Consider the following 17,357-nt stretch of genomic DNA (forward strand, 5'->3'; position numbering starts at 1 on the left):
TTACAAAATCAAAACATAAATAATATAAGCGCCAAAGCAAATTAAAACTGTTTGGGAAAAAAAATAAGAAAGGGGAGGGATATTGAATTATTTCATAAAGAGTCTGAATCTTATTAAATGATCATTTCAATCAGTTGTTTGTTACCTACACATTTTAATCAGTTTTGTCAGGTTTTAATGACCTTTCTCATTACCGCAACATGAATTCTCATCCTCCGCAATGGACTTTTCATTACCGTTATGCATAACATTAAGCAGTTATTTTAATATTTTAATGTTTTAGAGAAATGTGTTTGTTCATTTATTACAATATGTTCCTGAGCTGTTTTGCACATGTGTTTTCTGTAAACAATTTCTTGTTTACTAAGAAATTATTTAAAAAAGTGTGCTATAAAATGCCTTCAGTGTTTCGGTAGTGAGAGTTACTTGATTTTAAATGTAAGTAAAAATATATAAATCATTACTTTTGATGCACTGTGCTGTTCATTTAATGTGCTGATTTGTGTGACTGTGAAAAAATTAAACAAAAATGATTTGTACTTAATGGTTTCCTTTTTTCATTCAACGTATCGGTAATGAGAGTTATTCTGTACCACGCTGCTATGATATTGAAATAAAATTGAATTAATTAGTTTTCCTGTTTAACTTTTATCAAAAAATAAAAGTCCACATTCTATTTTAGTCACTAAAGTAAAAAATCTGTCAAATTAGGTTGATTATATTTTGATGTTACTTTGACACAGTTCGTGAGAATCACCCATATAGACTTGACCATGTAAGCTTTTATACAGGGGGAGGACGTAAGGAGTGAGAGCGCTGCCGTGGCCAGAGACGGGACTTGTACAGAAACAATGATTAGATCCATAATGAATGAATGAATACGTTATTCCAGACTCAGAGTTACATATTTGAACGCAATGCATTACACTGCTTGGGCGTCATCGTTTGCGTGATCTTTTGAAGAAACGTAGCGTTGCAGAACCTGGGATGGACTAAGGTGGACCGCCGTCATTGCAGCTCTCTGCTACGTCACTACACTGTCCACATGTTTCACAAATAGAGTTTGAGGAGACGTCGTCAGAGTCTGTATGTTGCTTAAATTCTCCAAAACAGTGGGCGCTAAAGATCAGCGCACGGTAGGCCATTGCATCCAATGAGCTCGAGTTGAAAAAGTATAATGCTTACAGCACCTGGTATTCCCAGGCGGTCACCCAACCAAGTACTAACCAGGCCCGACCCTGCTTAGCTTCCGAGATCAGACGAGATCGGGCGTGCCTATGGTGGTATGGCCGTAAGCATTTATAGACTTGACCATGTAAGCTTTTATACAGGGGGAGGACGTAAGGAGTGAGAGCGCTGCCGTGGCCAGAGACGGGACTTGTACAGAAACAATGATTAGATCCATAATGAATGAATGAATACGTTATTCCAGACTCAGAGTTACATATTTGAACGCAATGCATTACACTGCTTGGGCGTCATCGTTTGTGTGATCTTTTGAAGAAACGTAGCGTTGCAGAACCTGGGATGGACTAAGGTGGACCGCCGTCATTGCAGCTCTCTGCTACGTCACTACACTGTCCACATGTTTCACAAATAGAGTTTGAGGAGACGTCGTCAGAGTCTGTATGTTGCTTAAATTCTCCAAAACAGTGGGCGCTAAAGATCAGCTCACGGTAGGCCATTGCATCCAATGAGCTCGAGTTGAAAAAGTATAATGCTTACAGCACCAGGTATTCCCAGGCGGTCACCCATCCAAGTACTAACCAGGCCCGACCCTGCTTAGCTTCCGAGATCAGACGAGATCGGGCGTGCCTAAGGTGGTATGGCCGTAAGCATATATAAACTTGACCATATTAGCTTTTATACAGGGGGAGGACGTAAGGAGTGAGAGCGCTGCCGTGGCCAGAGACGGGACTTGTACAGAAACAATGATTAGATCCATAATGAATGAATGAATACGTTATTCCAGACTCAGAGTTACATATTTGAACGCAATGCATTACACTGCTTTGGCGTCATCGTTTGCGTGATCTTTAGAAGAAACGTAGCGTTGCAAAACCTGGGATGGACTAAGGTGGACCGCCGTCATTGCAGCTCTCTGCTACGTCACTACACTGTCCACATGTTTCACAAATAGAGCTTGAGGAGACGTCGTCAGAGTCTGTATGTTGCTTAAATTCTCCAAAACAGTGGGCGCTAAAGATCAGCGCAAGGTAGGCCATTGCATCCAATGAGCTCGAGTTGAAATAGTATAATGCTTACAGCACCTGGTATTCCCAGGCGGTCACCCATCCAAGTACTAACCAGGCCCGACCCTGCTTAACTTCCGAGATCAGACAAGATCGGGCATGCCCAAGGTGGTATGGCCGTAAGCATTTATAGACTTGACCATATTAGCTTTTATACAGGAGGAGGACGTAAGGAGTGAGAGCGCTGCCGTGGCCAGAGACGGGACTTGTACAGAAACAATGATTAGATCCATAATGAATGAATGAATACGTTATTCCAGACTCAGAGTTATATATTTGAACGCAATGCATTACACTGCTTGGGCGTCATCGTTTGCGTGATCTTTTGAAGAAACGTAGCGTTGCAAAACCTGGGATGGACTAAGGTGGACCGCCGTCATTGCAGCTCTCTGCTACGTCACTACACTGTCCACATGTTTCACAAATAGAGTTTGAGGAGACGTCGTCAGAGTCTATATGTTGCTTAAATTCTCCAAAACAGTGGGCGCTAAAGATCAGCGCACGGTAGGCCATTGCATCCAATGAGCTCGAGTTGAAAAAGTATAATGCTTACAGCACCTGGTATTCCCAGGCGGTCACCCATCCAAGTACTAACCAGGCCCGACCCTGCTTAGCTTTCGAGATCAGACGAGATCGGGCGTGCCTAAGGTGGTATGGCCGTAAGCAATTATAGACTTGACCATATTAGCTTTTATACAGGGGGAGGACGTAAGGAGTGAGAGCGCTGCCGTGGCCAGAGACGGGACTTGTACAGAAACAATGATTAGATCCATAATGAATGAATGAATACGTTATTCCAGACTCAGAGTTACATATTTGAACGCAATGCATTACACTGCTTGGGCGTCATCGTTTGCGTGATCTTTTGAAGAAACGTAGCGTTGCAGAACCTGGGATGGACTAAGGTGGACCGCCGTCATTGCAGCTCTCTGCTACGTCACTACACGGTCCACATGTTTCACAAATAGAGTTTGAGGAGACGTCGTCAGAGTCTGTATGTTGCTTAAATTCTCCAAAACAGTGGGCGCTAAAGATCAGCGCATTGCATCCAATGAGCTCGAGTTGAAAAAGTATAATGCTTACGGCACCTGGTATTCCCAGGCGGTCACCCATCCAAGTACTAACCAGGCCCGACCCTGCTTAGCTTCCGAGATCAGACGAGATCGGGCGTGCCTATGGTGGTATGGCCGTAATCATTTATAGACTTGACCATGCAAGCTTTTATACAGGGGGAGGACGTAAGGAGTGAGAGCGCTGCCGTGGCCAGAGACGGGACTTGTACAGAAACAATGATTAGATCCATAATGAATGAATGAATACGTTATTCCAGACTCAGAGCAACATATTTGAATGCAATGCATTACACTGCTTGGGCGTCATCGTTTGCGTGATCTTTTGAAGAAACGTAGCGTTGCAAAACCTGGGATGGACTAAGGTGGACCGCCGTCATTGCAGCTCTCTACTACGTCACTACACTGTCCACATGTTTCACAAATAGAGTTTGAGGAGACGTCGTCAGAGTCTGTATGTTGCTTAAATTCTCCAAAACAGTGGGCGCTAAAGATCAGCGCACGGTAGGCCATTGCATCCAATGAGCTCGAGTTGAAATAGTATAATGCTTACAGCACCTGGTATTCCCAGGCGGTCACCCATCCAAGTACTAACCAGGCCCGACCCTGCTTAGCTTCCGAGATCAGACGAGATCGGGCGTGCCTATGGTGGTATGGCCGTAAGCATTTATAGACTTGACCATGTAAGCTTTTATACAGGGGGAGGACGTAAGGAGTGAGAGCGCTGCCGTGGCCAGAGACGGGACTTGTACAGAAACAATGATTAGATCCATAATGAATGAATGAATACGTTATTCCAGACTCAGAGTTACATATTTGAACGCAATGCATTACACTGCTTTGGCGTCATCGTTTGCGTGATCTTTAGAATAAACGTAGCGTTGCAAAACCTGGGATGGACTAAGGTGGACCGCCGTCATTGCAGCTCTCTGCTACGTCACTACACTGTCCACATGTTTCACAAATAGAGCTTGAGGAGACGTCGTCAGAGTCTGTATGTTGCTTAAATTCTCCAAAACAGTGGGCGCTAAAGATCAGCGCAAGGTAGGCCATTGCATCCAATGAGCTCGAGTTGAAATAGTATAATGCTTACAGCACCTGGTATTCCCAGGCGGTCACCCATCCAAGTACTAACCAGGCCCGACCCTGCTTAACTTCCGAGATCAGACAAGATCGGGCGTGCCCAAGGTGGTATGGCCGTAAGCATTTATAGACTTGACCATATTAGCTTTTATACAGGAGGAGGACGTAAGGAGTGAGAGCGCTGCCGTGGCCAGAGACGGGACTTGTACAGAAACAATGATTAGATCCATAATGAATGAATGAATACGTTATTCCAGACTCAGAGTTATATATTTGAACGCAATGCATTACACTGCTTGGGCGTCATCGTTTGCGTGATCTTTTGAAGAAACGTAGCGTTGCAAAACCTGGGATGGACTAAGGTGGACCGCCGTCATTGCAGCTCTCTGCTACGTCACTACACTGTCCACATGTTTCACAAATAGAGTTTGAGGAGACGTCGTCAGAGTCTATATGTTGCTTAAATTCTCCAAAACAGTGGGCGCTAAAGATCAGCGCACGGTAGGCCATTGCATCCAATGAGCTCGAGTTGAAAAAGTATAATGCTTACAGCACCTGGTATTCCCAGGCGGTCACCCATCCAAGTACTAACCAGGCCCGACCCTGCTTAGCTTTCGAGATCAGACGAGATCGGGCGTGCCTAAGGTGGTATGGCCGTAAGCAATTATAGACTTGACCATATTAGCTTTTATACAGGGGGAGGACGTAAGGAGTGAGAGCGCTGCCGTGGCCAGAGACGGGACTTGTACAGAAACAATGATTAGATCCATAATGAATGAATGAATACGTTATTCCAGACTCAGAGTTACATATTTGAACGCAATGCATTACACTGCTTGGGCGTCATCGTTTGCGTGATCTTTTGAAGAAACGTAGCGTTGCAGAACCTGGGATGGACTAAGGTGGACCGCCGTCATTGCAGCTCTCTGCTACGTCACTACACTGTCCACATGTTTCACAAATAGAGTTTGAGGAGACGTCGTCAGAGTCTGTATGTTGCTTAAATTCTCCAAAACAGTGGGCGCTAAAGATCAGCGCACGGTAGGCCATTGCATCCAATGAGCTCGAGTTGAAATAGTATGATGCTTACAGCACCTGGTATTCCCAGGCGGTCACCCATCCAAGTACTAACCAGGCCCGACCCTGCTTAGCTTCCGAGAACAGACGAGATCGGGCGTGCCTGAGGTGGTATGGCCGTAAACAATTATAGACTTGACCATATTAGCTTATATACAGGGGGAGGACGTAAGGAGTGAGAGCGCTGCCGTGGCCAGAGACGGGACTTGTACAGAAACAATGATTAGATCCATAATGAATGAATGAATACGTTATTCCAGACTCAGAGCAACATATTTGAACGCAATGCATTACACTGCTTGGGCGTCATCGTTTGCGTGATCTTTTGAAGAAACGTAGCGTTGCAAAACCTGGGATGGACTAAGGTGGACCGCCGTCATTGCAGCTCTCTGCTACGTCACTACACTGTCCACATGTTTCACAAATAGAGTTTGAGGAGACGTCGTCAGAGTCTGTATGTTGCTTAAATTCTCCAAAACAGTGGGCGCTAAAGATCAGCGCACGGTAGGCCATTGCATCCAATGAGCTCGAGTTGAAAAAGTATGATGCTTACAGCACCTGGTATTCCCAGGCGGTCACCCATCCAAGTACTAACCAGGCCCGACCCTGCTTAGCTTCCGAGAACAGACGGGATCGGGCGTGCCTAAGGTGGTATGGCCGTAAACAATTATAGACTTGACCATATTAGCTTATATACAGGGGGAGGACGTAAGGAGTGAGAGCGCTGCCGTGGCCAGAGACGGGACTTGTACAGAAACAATGATTAGATCCATAATGAATGAATGAATACGTTATTCCAGACACAGAGCAACATATTTGAACGCAATGCATTACACTGCTTGGGCGTCATCGTTTGCGTGATCTTTTGAAGAAACGTAGCGTTGCAAAACCTGGGATGGACTAAGGTGGACCGCCGTCATTGCAGCTCTCTGCTATGTCACTACACGGTCCACATGTTTCACAAATAGAGTTTGAGGAGACGTCGTCAGAGTCTGTATGTTGCTTAAATTCTCCAAAACAGTGGGCGCTAAAGATCAGCGCATTGCATCCAATGAGCTCGAGTTGAAAAAGTATAATGCTTACAGCACCTGGTATTCCCAGGCGGTCACCCATCCAAGTACCAACCAGGCCCGACCCTGCTTAGCTTCCGAGATCAGACGAGATCGGGCGTGCCTATGGTGGTATGGCCGTAAGCATTTATAGACTTGACCATGTAAGCTTTTATACAGGGGGAGGACGTAAGGAGTGAGAGCGCTGCCGTGGCCAGAGACGGGACTTGTACAGAAACAATGATTAGATCCATAATGAATGAATGAATACGTTATTCCAGACTCAGAGTTACATATTTGAACGCAATGCATTACACTGCTTGGGCGTCATCGTTTGCGTGATCTTTTGAAGAAACATAGCGTTGCAGAACCTGGGATGGACTAAGGTGGACCGCCGTCATTGCAGCTCTCTGCTACGTCACTACACTGTCCACATGTTTCACAAATAGAGTTTGAGGAGACGTCGTCAGAGTCTGTATGTTGCTTAAATTCTCCAAAACAGTGGGCGCTAAAGATCAGCGCACGGTAGGCCATTGCATCCAATGAGCTCGAGTTGAAATAGTATAATGCTTACAGCACCTGGTATTCCCAGGCGGTCACCCATCCAAGTACTAACCAGGCCCGACCCTGCTTAGCTTCCGAGATCAGACGAGATCGGGCGTGCCTAAGGTGGTATGGCCGTAAGCATATATAAACTTGACCATATTAGCTTTTATACAGGGGGAGGACGTAAGGAGTGAGAGCGCTGCCGTGGCCAGAGACGGGACTTGTACAGAAACAATGATTAGATCCATAATGAATGAATGAATACGTTATTCCAGACTCAGAGTTACATATTTGAACGCAATGCATTGCACTGCTTGGGCGTCATCGTTTGCGTGATCTTTTGAAGAAACGTAGCGTTGCAAAACTTGGGATGGACTAAGGTGGACCGCCGTCATTGCAGCTCTCTGCTACATCACTACACTGTCCACATGTTTCACAAATAGAGTTTGAGGAGACGTCGTCAGAGTCTGTATGTTGCTTAAATTCTCCAAAACAGTGGGCGCTGAAGATCAGCGCAAGGTAGGCCATTGCATCCAATGAGCTCGAGTTGAAATAGTATAATGCTTACAGCACCTGGTATTCCCAGGCGGTCACCCATCCAAGTACTAACCAGGCCCGACCCTGCTTAGCTTCCGAGATCAGACGAGATCGGGCGTGCCTAAGGTGGTATGGCCGTAAGCAATTATAGACTTGACCATATTAGCTTTTATACAGGGGGAGGACGTAAGGAGTGAGAGCGCTGCCGTGGCCAGAGACGGGACTTGTACAGAAACAATGATTAGATCCATAATGAATGAATGAATACGTTATTCCAGACTCAGAGTTACATATTTGAACGCAATGCATTACACTGCTTTGGCGTCATCGTTTGCGTGATCTTTAGAAGAAACGTAGCGTTGCAAAACCTGGGATGGACTAAGGTGGACCGCCGTCATTGCAGCTCTCTGCTACGTCACTACACTGTCCACATGTTTCACAAATAGAGCTTGAGGAGACGTCGTCAGAGTCTGTATGTTGCTTAAATTCTCCAAAACAGTGGGCGCTAAAGATCAGCGCACGGTAGGCCATTGCATCCAATGAGCTCGAGTTGAAAAAGTATAATGCTTACAGCACCTGGTATTCCCAGGCGGTCACCCATCCAAGTACTAACCAGGCCCGACCCTGCTTAGCTTCCGAGATCAGACGACTTCGGGCGTGCCTATGGTGGTATGGCCGTAAGCATTTATAGACTTGACCATGTAAGCTTTTATACAGGGGGAGGACGTAAGGAGTGAGAGCGCTGCCGTGGCCAGAGACGGGACTTGTACAGAAACAATGATTAGATCCATAATGAATGAATGAATACGTTATTCCAGACTCAGAGTTACATATTTGAACGCAATGCATTACACTGCTTGGGCGTCATCGTTTGCGTGATCTTTTGAAGAAACGTAGCGTTGCAAAACCTGGGATGGACTAAGGTGGACCGCCGTCATTGCAGCTCTCTGCTACGTCACTACACTGTCCACATGTTTCACAAATAGAGTTTGAGGAGACGTCGTCAGAGTCTGTATGTTGCTTAAATTCTCCAAAACAGTGGGCGCTAAAGATCAGCGCACGGTAGGCCATTGCATCCAATGAGCTCGAGTTGAAAAAGTATAATGCTTACAGCACCTGGTATTCCCAGGCGGTCACCCAACCAAGTACTAACCAGGCCCGACCCTGCTTAGCTTCCGAGATCAGACGAGATCGGGCGTGCCTATGGTGGTATGGCCGTAAGCATTTATAGACTTGACCATGTAAGCTTTTATACAGGGGGAGGACGTAAGGAGTGAGAGCGCTGCCGTGGCCAGAGACGGGACTTGTACAGAAACAATGATTAGATCCATAATGAATGAATGAATACGTTATTCCAGACTCAGAGTTACATATTTGAACGCAATGCATTACACTGCTTGGGCGTCATCGTTTGCGTGATCTTTTGAAGAAACGTAGCGTTGCAGAACCTGGGATGGACTAAGGTGGACCGCCGTCATTGCAGCTCTCTGCTACGTCACTACACTGTCCACATGTTTCACAAATAGAGTTTGAGGAGACGTCGTCAGAGTCTGTATGTTGCTTAAATTCTCCAAAACAGTGGGCGCTAAAGATCAGCTCACGGTAGGCCATTGCATCCAATGAGCTCGAGTTGAATAAGTATAATGCTTACAGCACCAGGTATTCCCAGGCGGTCACCCATCCAAGTACTAACCAGGCCCGACCCTGCTTAGCTTCCGAGATCAGACGAGATCGGGCGTGCCTAAGGTGGTATGGCCGTAAGCATATATAAACTTGACCATATTAGCTTTTATACAGGGGGAGGACGTAAGGAGTGAGAGCGCTGCCGTGGCCAGAGACGGGACTTGTACAGAAACAATGATTAGATCCATAATGAATGAATGAATACGTTATTCCAGACTCAGAGTTACATATTTGAACGCAATGCATTACACTGCTTTGGCGTCATCGTTTGCGTGATCTTTAGAAGAAACGTAGCGTTGCAAAACCTGGGATGGACTAAGGTGGACCGCCGTCATTGCAGCTCTCTGCTACGTCACTACACTGTCCATATGTTTCACAAATAGAGCTTGAGGAGACGTCGTCAGAGTCTGTATGTTGCTTAAATTCTCCAAAACAGTGGGCGCTAAAGATCAGCGCAAGGTAGGCCATTGCATCCAATGAGCTCGAGTTGAAATAGTATAATGCTTACAGCACCTGGTATTCCCAGGCGGTCACCCATCCAAGTACTAACCAGGCCCGACCCTGCTTAACTTCCGAGATCAGACAAGATCGGGCGTGCCCAAGGTGGTATGGCCGTAAGCATTTATAGACTTGACCATATTAGCTTTTATACAGGAGGAGGACGTAAGGAGTGAGAGCGCTGCCGTGGCCAGAGACGGGACTTGTACAGAAACAATGATTAGATCCATAATGAATGAATGAATACGTTATTCCAGACTCAGAGTTATATATTTGAACGCAATGCATTACACTGCTTGGGCGTCATCGTTTGCGTGATCTTTTGAAGAAACGTAGCGTTGCAAAACCTGGGATGGACTAAGGTGGACCGCCGTCATTGCAGCTCTCTGCTACGTCACTACACTGTCCACATGTTTCACAAATAGAGTTTGAGGAGACGTCGTCAGAGTCTATATGTTGCTTAAATTCTCCAAAACAGTGGGCGCTAAAGATCAGCGCACGGTAGGCCATTGCATCCAATGAGCTCGAGTTGAAAAAGTATAATGCTTACAGCACCTGGTATTGCCAGGCGGTCACCCATCCAAGTACTAACCAGGCCCGACCCTGCTTAGCTTTCAAGATCAGACGAGATCGGGCGTGCCTTTTTTTTTTTTTTTATCTTTTTAATGTTTTCAATTTTTTTACAATTTCCCGTCACTACTTACAGCAACCTGGCCTTCCGAGGAGGTCTCCCATCCAAGTACTAACCAGGCCCGACCCTGCTTAGCTTCCGAGATCAGACGAGATCGGGCGTGCCTAAGTTGGTATGGCCGTAAGCATATATAAACTTGACCATATTAGCTGTAATGGCTAAAACTTGTCAATTGTTTTACCACTTCTTGTGAGTTCCGGTGTTTGCTTTGTTGAACGCGTGAAAGTAGAGTCCATGAGACGTGGCTATAATGAACTTGACTTTGTTTATTTCTAACATCAGATGTAAATTAAAGCATTGAAGTTTTGTCTTTGTTTCTTTGTTTGTTGGTTCAGCTCAGTTGCGTTTCCTCGCCACGGTCCCGTCAGGTTCATGACAGGTTCATGTCCTGTAGGCACGTTCTGCTCACGGTCAATAATGGTATTCGCAGGCCGGAACTCTCCACTCTCCTTGGCCTGGCACACCTTTATGCTATAGACAATTAGTGCCTTACCTATAGGGGGCACACACTCTGAAACAAATTACAATTTCCTAATTTGGGACAATTCAATACAAATAAGTTCACTAATAATAATTTTGTCACACAAACTAAAATATCAAACTGAATACTCAAAAAGGTCTCACATGGCTCCTACACACCGGCCCCTAATAGTGTGCATGGGCAACTATTACAACACTCAAATCATAAAGGAGCCTAAATTCTTTGTAGTTTATTGTTACCATTAACTTAAATCATAACATGAGTAGGTACTACTTATCTCTGGCCGATGACTTTGTGGTCATCTTTTCTGCTCCTTCCAGAAGCAGACAGAGCTTGGTTATTGGCCTCTCAAACACGCCAGTCTTCGTAATAATTTTCACTGTCCTCATCAAACCTCTGGAATCTGGTTTGACTTCTATTATTCTTCCAAGGTTCCAAGACCCACGAGGGGCTGAACTGTCCACTACCATCACAATGTCATCTACTTGGTATCCTTTCCTGACTGTAGTCCATTTTTGTCTTTCCTGTAACAGGGGTAGGTATTCTTTGGTCCATCTCTTCCAAAAGAGATTGGCAAGAAACTGAACTTGTTTCCAGCGCCATCTGATGTACGTGTCTGACTTCTGAAATAGTCCAGGGGGAAAGCAGGATGGGCTCTTTCTGTAGGGAGTTTGTCCCTGTCCAAATGAAGTTCTTTCATTTCAGTCGCTCGGTCTTCTTTGGGGATATGAGACAGTACAGTGCGACTGTTACTCACCCATTTGGTTAGATGGATTCCTCCCTTGTGGCAAACACAGGTAAGGTCTGTCACCAGGTCGACGGCTTCATTTTCTGTTTCAAGAGACTTGCCGTCTTCTCTTTCAAGTTCAGCTTGTGGCACCACTTCAGCATGTCCATTGCTGATCACATCCTCCATAAACTCTGTGTACTCATTTCTGAATGTTTCATTTCTTTTTAACTTCCTTTTCAGGCCTATTAGGCACTGCTCTGCAATTTTGATCAATCTTTTATCCTCTATTGACATTTCTTTGTCATCTAATTTCTCATTGAACTCATGATTGTACTGTTGTACAATCAAATCTTCCAGCTTTGCAACTGATGTTCTGTTGACAGTAACTTTCTGATGCCCACTGCTGTCTGTCACGACACTGTCATCTAGAGGACCATTAACAACCCATCCCAATAGGGTCTTCACAGCATATGGCCCATTTTCACGACTATTTATTATTTCCCATGGTTCAATTGCTTTGGGAGCATTGTTGCCAATCAACAGCTCCACTTCAGCCTTGATTTTCGGGATCTGGATCTCACTCAAGTAAGGCCACCTAGCTAGCTCTTCTGTCTTTAGAATGCTGTCGGTGTCTACAGGCATACTCTTTTGTGTGTACACCTCAGGGAGTGCAATAAAATTGTTTTCGTTCAATGCACTAACCTCTATTCCATTTGCCATGTAGGTAATCACAGATTGTTCTTGGTTCATTGTCCTTAAGAGGATGTTAGTCCTTTTTCCTCTGATGTTCAGCTTGTTCAGGAGATTTTCTGTGCAAAAAGTAGCAGAGCTGCCAGGATCTAGAAAGGCATAGGTGTTAATAATCGTACTACCTCTTGTGCTTTTTACTTGAACAGGTACAATGGACAAAGTGCAATTCTGTACATTACCGGCCCCAGTATGTTCATCAGCTTTGACAGACACCTGCAGGCTCTTCAGTGTGGTCTCTTTGATATGCAAGGCACTTGGATGCTGCTTGTTGCAGATGGTGCACTGGAGACGTTTCCCACAGTCCTTGCTGATGTGTCCAGCCTTTGCCAGACATCCAAAGCAGACTCCATTCTGCATTACAAATTCAATTTTCTCTTCATGTGGTCTTGAATCAAACTGAACACATGTCATGAGCTCATGCTTACCATTGCAGAAGAGACATGCTTTATCTGGCACCATGTTTTGGTTTGCTCTTGGTTGGTCTCGTGTCCTGGTTTCCTCTGACGTCCGCTGAATCGGCTTCACGTCAACTTGTGTAGCAAAACTACCTGTAGGACGTGCCTTCACTGGGGGTCTGGATGTGACCCTGCTGGAGCTAGGCTCCTGAATGTCACCAAAAACTGGATCTGAGACAATGGAAGCTTGTTTTTCAATGAAAGATACCAGGTCAGCCATTCTCACTCTGATATCACGTTGTTGTATTTCGCAAGCCTTTGAGCGCCATCTTTCTCTTAACTTATATGGTAATATGAAAATGATTTTTCTCATGTTAGAAATTGTGTCTAACTCCTCCATGTACTGAAGTTGTTCCATGGCATTGCAGCAACTTCTCAAAAACAATGCAAAGTCCTGCAAAGCTCTTGGTTCCTCTAATTTGATCACTGGCCACGCAAGGGCCTTTTCAATGTAGGCACACGAGATTCTGTAGCCATTTCCAAAATGCTCGTTAAGCAATTGCCTTGCTTTTATATAGCCTCTATTTGCATCCATGAATTGACAACTTTTGACAAGCTGCTGAGCTTGTCCTTTTGTATACTGGATGAGAAATTGTAGTCTGTCTTGGTTGTTGTCTGTTCTACTTTCAATGATGTGTTCAAAGGAATGAATAAAGGAATTGTACTGTAAAATATTACCATCAAAAACTGCAAGATCTCCTTTTGGCAAAGTATGTAACAATTGTTGTTTCACTAGGAGACTTGTCAACTGATTTTGCTTTTCCAGAATTTTGGTAAGATTGTCAGGTACCTGTCCTCCCTGTGGAACTGAAAAGCTCTCTAAAGACATATTCTGGAGAGCGTGGCTCTGGTCATGCACTGGTCTAGCAGTACTGAAAGACGGTGAAAGAGATGGCATTCTAGGTATTCTAGGTGTTCTAGCTGTTGTGGTCAAAACAGGGAATTGCACATGAACCCCATCTTTAGGCCTTGTATTTCTTACAGTCTGTTCAGCAATTGGCTCAGAAATCCTTTCAATATTCTCCTCATAATACGAATTCATTGCATTAAATTCTGTATGGTTAAATGCATTGAATGTTGTATCAACAGCTTGTGCTTCAGCATTTCTGAGATAGTTAATTTTGGCTGTAGTTGCAGACAATTCAGCTTGTAAGTCATGAGCCTCCATTCTCTTTCTGCTGAGCTCCTTTCTCTTTCTCAGCTCATCTTCCTCCTTTCTCAGTTCATCTTGCTCATCCTCTAACGCATGCTTTTTCTGTAAAGCTGCAGCCTTAACGAGTAGTGCTTCTCTGTCTGCCTCTGCACAGATGCGCACAGATGTCGTGGATGAAACAGAGCTAGTGCTTCTCAAGGACAGCCTATCTTCCTCCGTAGGCCTGACACTGATATCAGGACTATTTTCCAATCCAGTATAGGAAACGGTAACTTCATGCAAACGATTTTCAATTGAATCTATCCACCTCGTGACGTTGGCTAAAAAGGTGGTTATCGGCTCAAGCCTCGGTGCATACCAGGACTTAGTATCCTCATTTCGATCTTCCTCTTCTAACATTTCTTGGAATGAATCATGAAGAGATTTGTATTCCTCTAACATGTTATTAAACATAACCATATTACTTTTCACTTCATTAAAACTTGTTTCGTCATTCATCAAAGTATTTACAATGTTCATTCGTCTCGTCAAATGAGACAATTTGCCCGACCTCGATGAGCGCAATCTGGCTGCTTCATTGAGGTTTTCTTCAGGTAGGCCCAAACTGGCCTCCTTCACGGGATCCGTCATCTTATATCAATACAATTTTCATTCGTTCTCACAAAAACCGGTCTTCAACTTCATCGAACCCAGAAATTCAACAAAAAGCCTTTCTATCGTGCTCTGTATGCGTAAATTGCGTTTGTCCATGCACGATATGGCTTAAATTCCCCGACGTTAAGTCAAACTATAAAACATCGGGTTTCTAACCAAAAATACTTGTTTCTTGGGTTCAAAATGTGCACAAACAAGGTTTCAAAAGTATAGTCCATTCATAGTAGGCTACATTGCATTCAAATGGGAAGCGAACATACCTCCGATCAAGTTAATTGATTGGTTTGTTTGTTGCGCATGGCGCGCTGCTGCTTCTCAGTGAAAGGTTCGTAGTAATCCAAGGGTTGCCTTGTTCCAAGGGTAATCCAATTGTATCCAGTAATGATCCATCAAAAGGTCCAAAGTTGCGGCATTATTGACTATTGTAATGGCTAAAACTTGTCAATTGTTTTACCACTTCTTGTGAGTTCCGGTGTTTGCTTTGTTGAACGCGTGAAAGTAGAGTCCATGAGACGTGGCTATAATGAACTTGACTTTGTTTATTTCTAACATCAGATGTAAATTAAAGCATTGAAGTTTTGTCTTTGTTTCTTTGTTTGTTGGTTCAGCTCAGTTGCGTTTCCTCGCCACGGTCCCGTCAGGTTCATGACAGGTTCATGTCCTGTAGGCACGTTCTGCTCACGGTCAATAATGGAATTCGCAGGCCGGAACTCTCCACTCTCCTTGGCCTGGCACACCTTTATGCTATAGACAATTAGTGCCTTACCTATAGGGGGCACACACTCAGAAACAAATTACAATTTCCTAATTTGGGACAATTCAATACAAATAAGTTCACTAATAATAATTTTGTCACACAAACTAAAATATCAAACTGAATACTCAAAAAGGTCTCACATGGCTCCTACATTAGCTTTTATACAGGGGGAGGACGTAAGGAGTGAGAGCGCTGCCGTGGCCAGTGACGGGACTTGTACAGAAACAATGATTAGATCCATAATGAATGAATGAATACGTTATTCCAGACTCAGAGTTACATATTTGAACGCAATGCATTACACTGCTTGGGCGTCATCGTTTGCGTGATCTTTTGAAGAAACGTAGCGTTGCAAAACCTGGGATGGACTAAGGTGGACCGCCGTCATTGCAGCTCTCTGCTACATCACTACACTGTCCACATGTTTCACAAATAGAGTTTGAGGAGACGTCGTCAGAGTCTGTATGTTGCTTAAATTCTCCAAAACAGTGGGCGCTAAAGATCAGCGCACGGTAGGCCATTGCATCCAATGAGCTCGAGTTGAAATAGTATAATGCTTACAGAACCTGGTATTCCCAGGCGGTCACCCATCCAAGTACTAACCAGGCCCGACCCTGCTTAGCTTCCGAGATCAGACGAGATCGGGCGTGCCTAAGGTGGTATGGCCGAAAGCAATTATAGACTTGACCATATTAGCTTTTATACAGGGGGAGGACGTAAGGAGTGAGAGCGCTGCCGTGGCCAGAGACGGGACTTGTACAGAAACAATGATTAGATCCATAATGAATGAATGAATACGTTATTCCAGACTCAGAGTTACATATTTGAACGCAATGCATTACACTGCTTGGGCGTCATCGTTTGCGTGATCTTTTGAAGAAACGTAGCGTTGCAAAACCTGGGATGGACTAAGGTGGACCGCCGTCATTGCAGCTCTCTGCTACGTCACTACACTGTCCACATGTTTCACAAATAGAGTTTGAGGAGACGTCGTCAGAGTCTGTATGTTGCTTCAATTCTCCAAAACAGTGGGCGCTAAAGATCAGCGCACGGTAGGCCATTGCATCCAATGAGCTCGAGTTGAAATAGTATAATGCTTACAGCACCTGGTATTCCCAGGCGGTCACCCATCCAAGTACTAACCAGGCCCGACCCTGCTTAGCTTCCGAAATCAGACGAGATCAGGTGTGCCTAAGGTGGTATGGCCGTAAGCAATTATAGACTTGACCATATTAGATTTTATACACGAGGAGGACGCAAGGAGTGAGAGCGCTGCCGTGGCCAGAGACGGGACTTGTACAGAAACAATGATTAGATCCATAATGAATGAATGAATACGTTATTCCAGACTCAGAATTACATATTTGAACGCAATGCATTACACTGCTTGGGCGTCATCGTTTGCGTGATCTTTTGAAGAAACGTAGCGTTGCAAAACCTGGGATGGACTAAGGTGGACCGCCGTCATTGCAGCTCTCTGCTACGTCACTACACTGTCCACATGTTTCACAAATAGAGTTTGAGGAGACGTCGTCAGAGTCTGTATGTTGCTTAAATTCTCCAAAACAGTGGGCGCTAAAGATCAGCGCACGGTAGGCCATTGCATCCAATGAGCTCGAGTTGAAAAAGTATTATGCTTACAGCACCTGGTATTCCCAGGCGGTCACCCATCCAAGTACTAACCAGGCCCGACCCTGCTTCGCTTCCGAGATCAGACGAGATCGGGCGTGCCTAAGGTGGTATAGCCGTAAGCATTCATAAACTTGACCATATTAGCTTTTATACAGGGGGAGGACGTAAGGAGTGAGAGCGCTGCCGTGGCCAGAGACGGGACTTGTACAGAAACAATGATTAGATCCATAATGAATGAATGAATACGTTATTCCAGACT

General features: G+C 44.8%; 1 protein-coding gene, 20 non-coding genes and 1 pseudogene across 21 annotated transcripts; all 22 read right to left on the reverse strand.

The window, feature by feature from the left end:
• Positions 1–1,178: 1,178 nt before the first annotated feature.
• Positions 1,179–1,297, reverse strand: LOC115538840 (5S ribosomal RNA). Its single transcript, XR_003975597.1, has one exon. It is a non-coding gene; the product is annotated as a 5S ribosomal RNA (ribosomal RNA).
• Positions 1,298–1,718: 421 nt separating this feature from the next.
• Positions 1,719–1,837, reverse strand: LOC115538830 (5S ribosomal RNA). Its single transcript, XR_003975587.1, has one exon. It is a non-coding gene; the product is annotated as a 5S ribosomal RNA (ribosomal RNA).
• A 421-nt stretch (positions 1,838–2,258) lies between these two features.
• On the reverse strand, positions 2,259–2,377 carry LOC115538833 (5S ribosomal RNA). The gene has a single exon (XR_003975590.1). It is a non-coding gene; the product is annotated as a 5S ribosomal RNA (ribosomal RNA).
• Positions 2,378–2,798: 421 nt separating this feature from the next.
• Positions 2,799–2,917, reverse strand: LOC115538837 (5S ribosomal RNA). The gene has a single exon (XR_003975594.1). It is a non-coding gene; the product is annotated as a 5S ribosomal RNA (ribosomal RNA).
• Positions 2,918–3,328: 411 nt separating this feature from the next.
• On the reverse strand, positions 3,329–3,447 carry LOC115538847 (5S ribosomal RNA). Its single transcript, XR_003975603.1, has one exon. It is a non-coding gene; the product is annotated as a 5S ribosomal RNA (ribosomal RNA).
• A 421-nt stretch (positions 3,448–3,868) lies between these two features.
• Positions 3,869–3,987, reverse strand: LOC115538836 (5S ribosomal RNA). Its single transcript, XR_003975593.1, has one exon. It is a non-coding gene; the product is annotated as a 5S ribosomal RNA (ribosomal RNA).
• Positions 3,988–4,408: 421 nt separating this feature from the next.
• Positions 4,409–4,527, reverse strand: LOC115538768 (5S ribosomal RNA). The gene has a single exon (XR_003975529.1). It is a non-coding gene; the product is annotated as a 5S ribosomal RNA (ribosomal RNA).
• A 421-nt stretch (positions 4,528–4,948) lies between these two features.
• On the reverse strand, positions 4,949–5,067 carry LOC115538838 (5S ribosomal RNA). Its single transcript, XR_003975595.1, has one exon. It is a non-coding gene; the product is annotated as a 5S ribosomal RNA (ribosomal RNA).
• Positions 5,068–5,488: 421 nt separating this feature from the next.
• LOC115538785 (5S ribosomal RNA) lies at positions 5,489–5,607 on the reverse strand. The gene has a single exon (XR_003975545.1). It is a non-coding gene; the product is annotated as a 5S ribosomal RNA (ribosomal RNA).
• A 421-nt stretch (positions 5,608–6,028) lies between these two features.
• On the reverse strand, positions 6,029–6,147 carry LOC115538839 (5S ribosomal RNA). Its single transcript, XR_003975596.1, has one exon. It is a non-coding gene; the product is annotated as a 5S ribosomal RNA (ribosomal RNA).
• A 411-nt stretch (positions 6,148–6,558) lies between these two features.
• On the reverse strand, positions 6,559–6,677 carry LOC115538769 (5S ribosomal RNA). The gene has a single exon (XR_003975530.1). It is a non-coding gene; the product is annotated as a 5S ribosomal RNA (ribosomal RNA).
• Positions 6,678–7,098: 421 nt separating this feature from the next.
• On the reverse strand, positions 7,099–7,217 carry LOC115538826 (5S ribosomal RNA). Its single transcript, XR_003975584.1, has one exon. It is a non-coding gene; the product is annotated as a 5S ribosomal RNA (ribosomal RNA).
• A 421-nt stretch (positions 7,218–7,638) lies between these two features.
• On the reverse strand, positions 7,639–7,757 carry LOC115538827 (5S ribosomal RNA). The gene has a single exon (XR_003975585.1). It is a non-coding gene; the product is annotated as a 5S ribosomal RNA (ribosomal RNA).
• A 421-nt stretch (positions 7,758–8,178) lies between these two features.
• On the reverse strand, positions 8,179–8,297 carry LOC115538789 (uncharacterized; annotated as a pseudogene).
• A 421-nt stretch (positions 8,298–8,718) lies between these two features.
• Positions 8,719–8,837, reverse strand: LOC115538841 (5S ribosomal RNA). Its single transcript, XR_003975598.1, has one exon. It is a non-coding gene; the product is annotated as a 5S ribosomal RNA (ribosomal RNA).
• Positions 8,838–9,258: 421 nt separating this feature from the next.
• On the reverse strand, positions 9,259–9,377 carry LOC115538831 (5S ribosomal RNA). Its single transcript, XR_003975588.1, has one exon. It is a non-coding gene; the product is annotated as a 5S ribosomal RNA (ribosomal RNA).
• Positions 9,378–9,798: 421 nt separating this feature from the next.
• On the reverse strand, positions 9,799–9,917 carry LOC115538808 (5S ribosomal RNA). The gene has a single exon (XR_003975566.1). It is a non-coding gene; the product is annotated as a 5S ribosomal RNA (ribosomal RNA).
• Positions 9,918–10,492: 575 nt separating this feature from the next.
• LOC115538786 (5S ribosomal RNA) lies at positions 10,493–10,612 on the reverse strand. Its single transcript, XR_003975546.1, has one exon. It is a non-coding gene; the product is annotated as a 5S ribosomal RNA (ribosomal RNA).
• Positions 10,613–10,895: 283 nt separating this feature from the next.
• On the reverse strand, positions 10,896–14,453 carry LOC115538767 (uncharacterized; the record flags this gene model as incomplete). Its single annotated transcript, XM_030350097.1, has 3 exons — positions 12,627–14,453; positions 11,589–12,536; positions 10,896–10,979 (listed from the first exon to the last, which is right to left on the reverse strand). Coding segments are annotated over exons 1-3 (2,476 nt in total), but the record flags the coding sequence as incomplete, so codon positions are not given.
• Positions 14,454–16,020: 1,567 nt separating this feature from the next.
• LOC115538784 (5S ribosomal RNA) lies at positions 16,021–16,139 on the reverse strand. Its single transcript, XR_003975544.1, has one exon. It is a non-coding gene; the product is annotated as a 5S ribosomal RNA (ribosomal RNA).
• Positions 16,140–16,560: 421 nt separating this feature from the next.
• Positions 16,561–16,679, reverse strand: LOC115538848 (5S ribosomal RNA). Its single transcript, XR_003975604.1, has one exon. It is a non-coding gene; the product is annotated as a 5S ribosomal RNA (ribosomal RNA).
• A 421-nt stretch (positions 16,680–17,100) lies between these two features.
• LOC115538844 (5S ribosomal RNA) lies at positions 17,101–17,219 on the reverse strand. The gene has a single exon (XR_003975601.1). It is a non-coding gene; the product is annotated as a 5S ribosomal RNA (ribosomal RNA).
• Positions 17,220–17,357: the final 138 nt, after the last annotated feature.

The sequence above is a fragment of the Gadus morhua genome, unplaced genomic scaffold, assembly GCF_902167405.1.
Source record: "Gadus morhua unplaced genomic scaffold, gadMor3.0, whole genome shotgun sequence".
Taxonomy (NCBI): Eukaryota; Metazoa; Chordata; class Actinopteri; order Gadiformes; family Gadidae; genus Gadus; species Gadus morhua.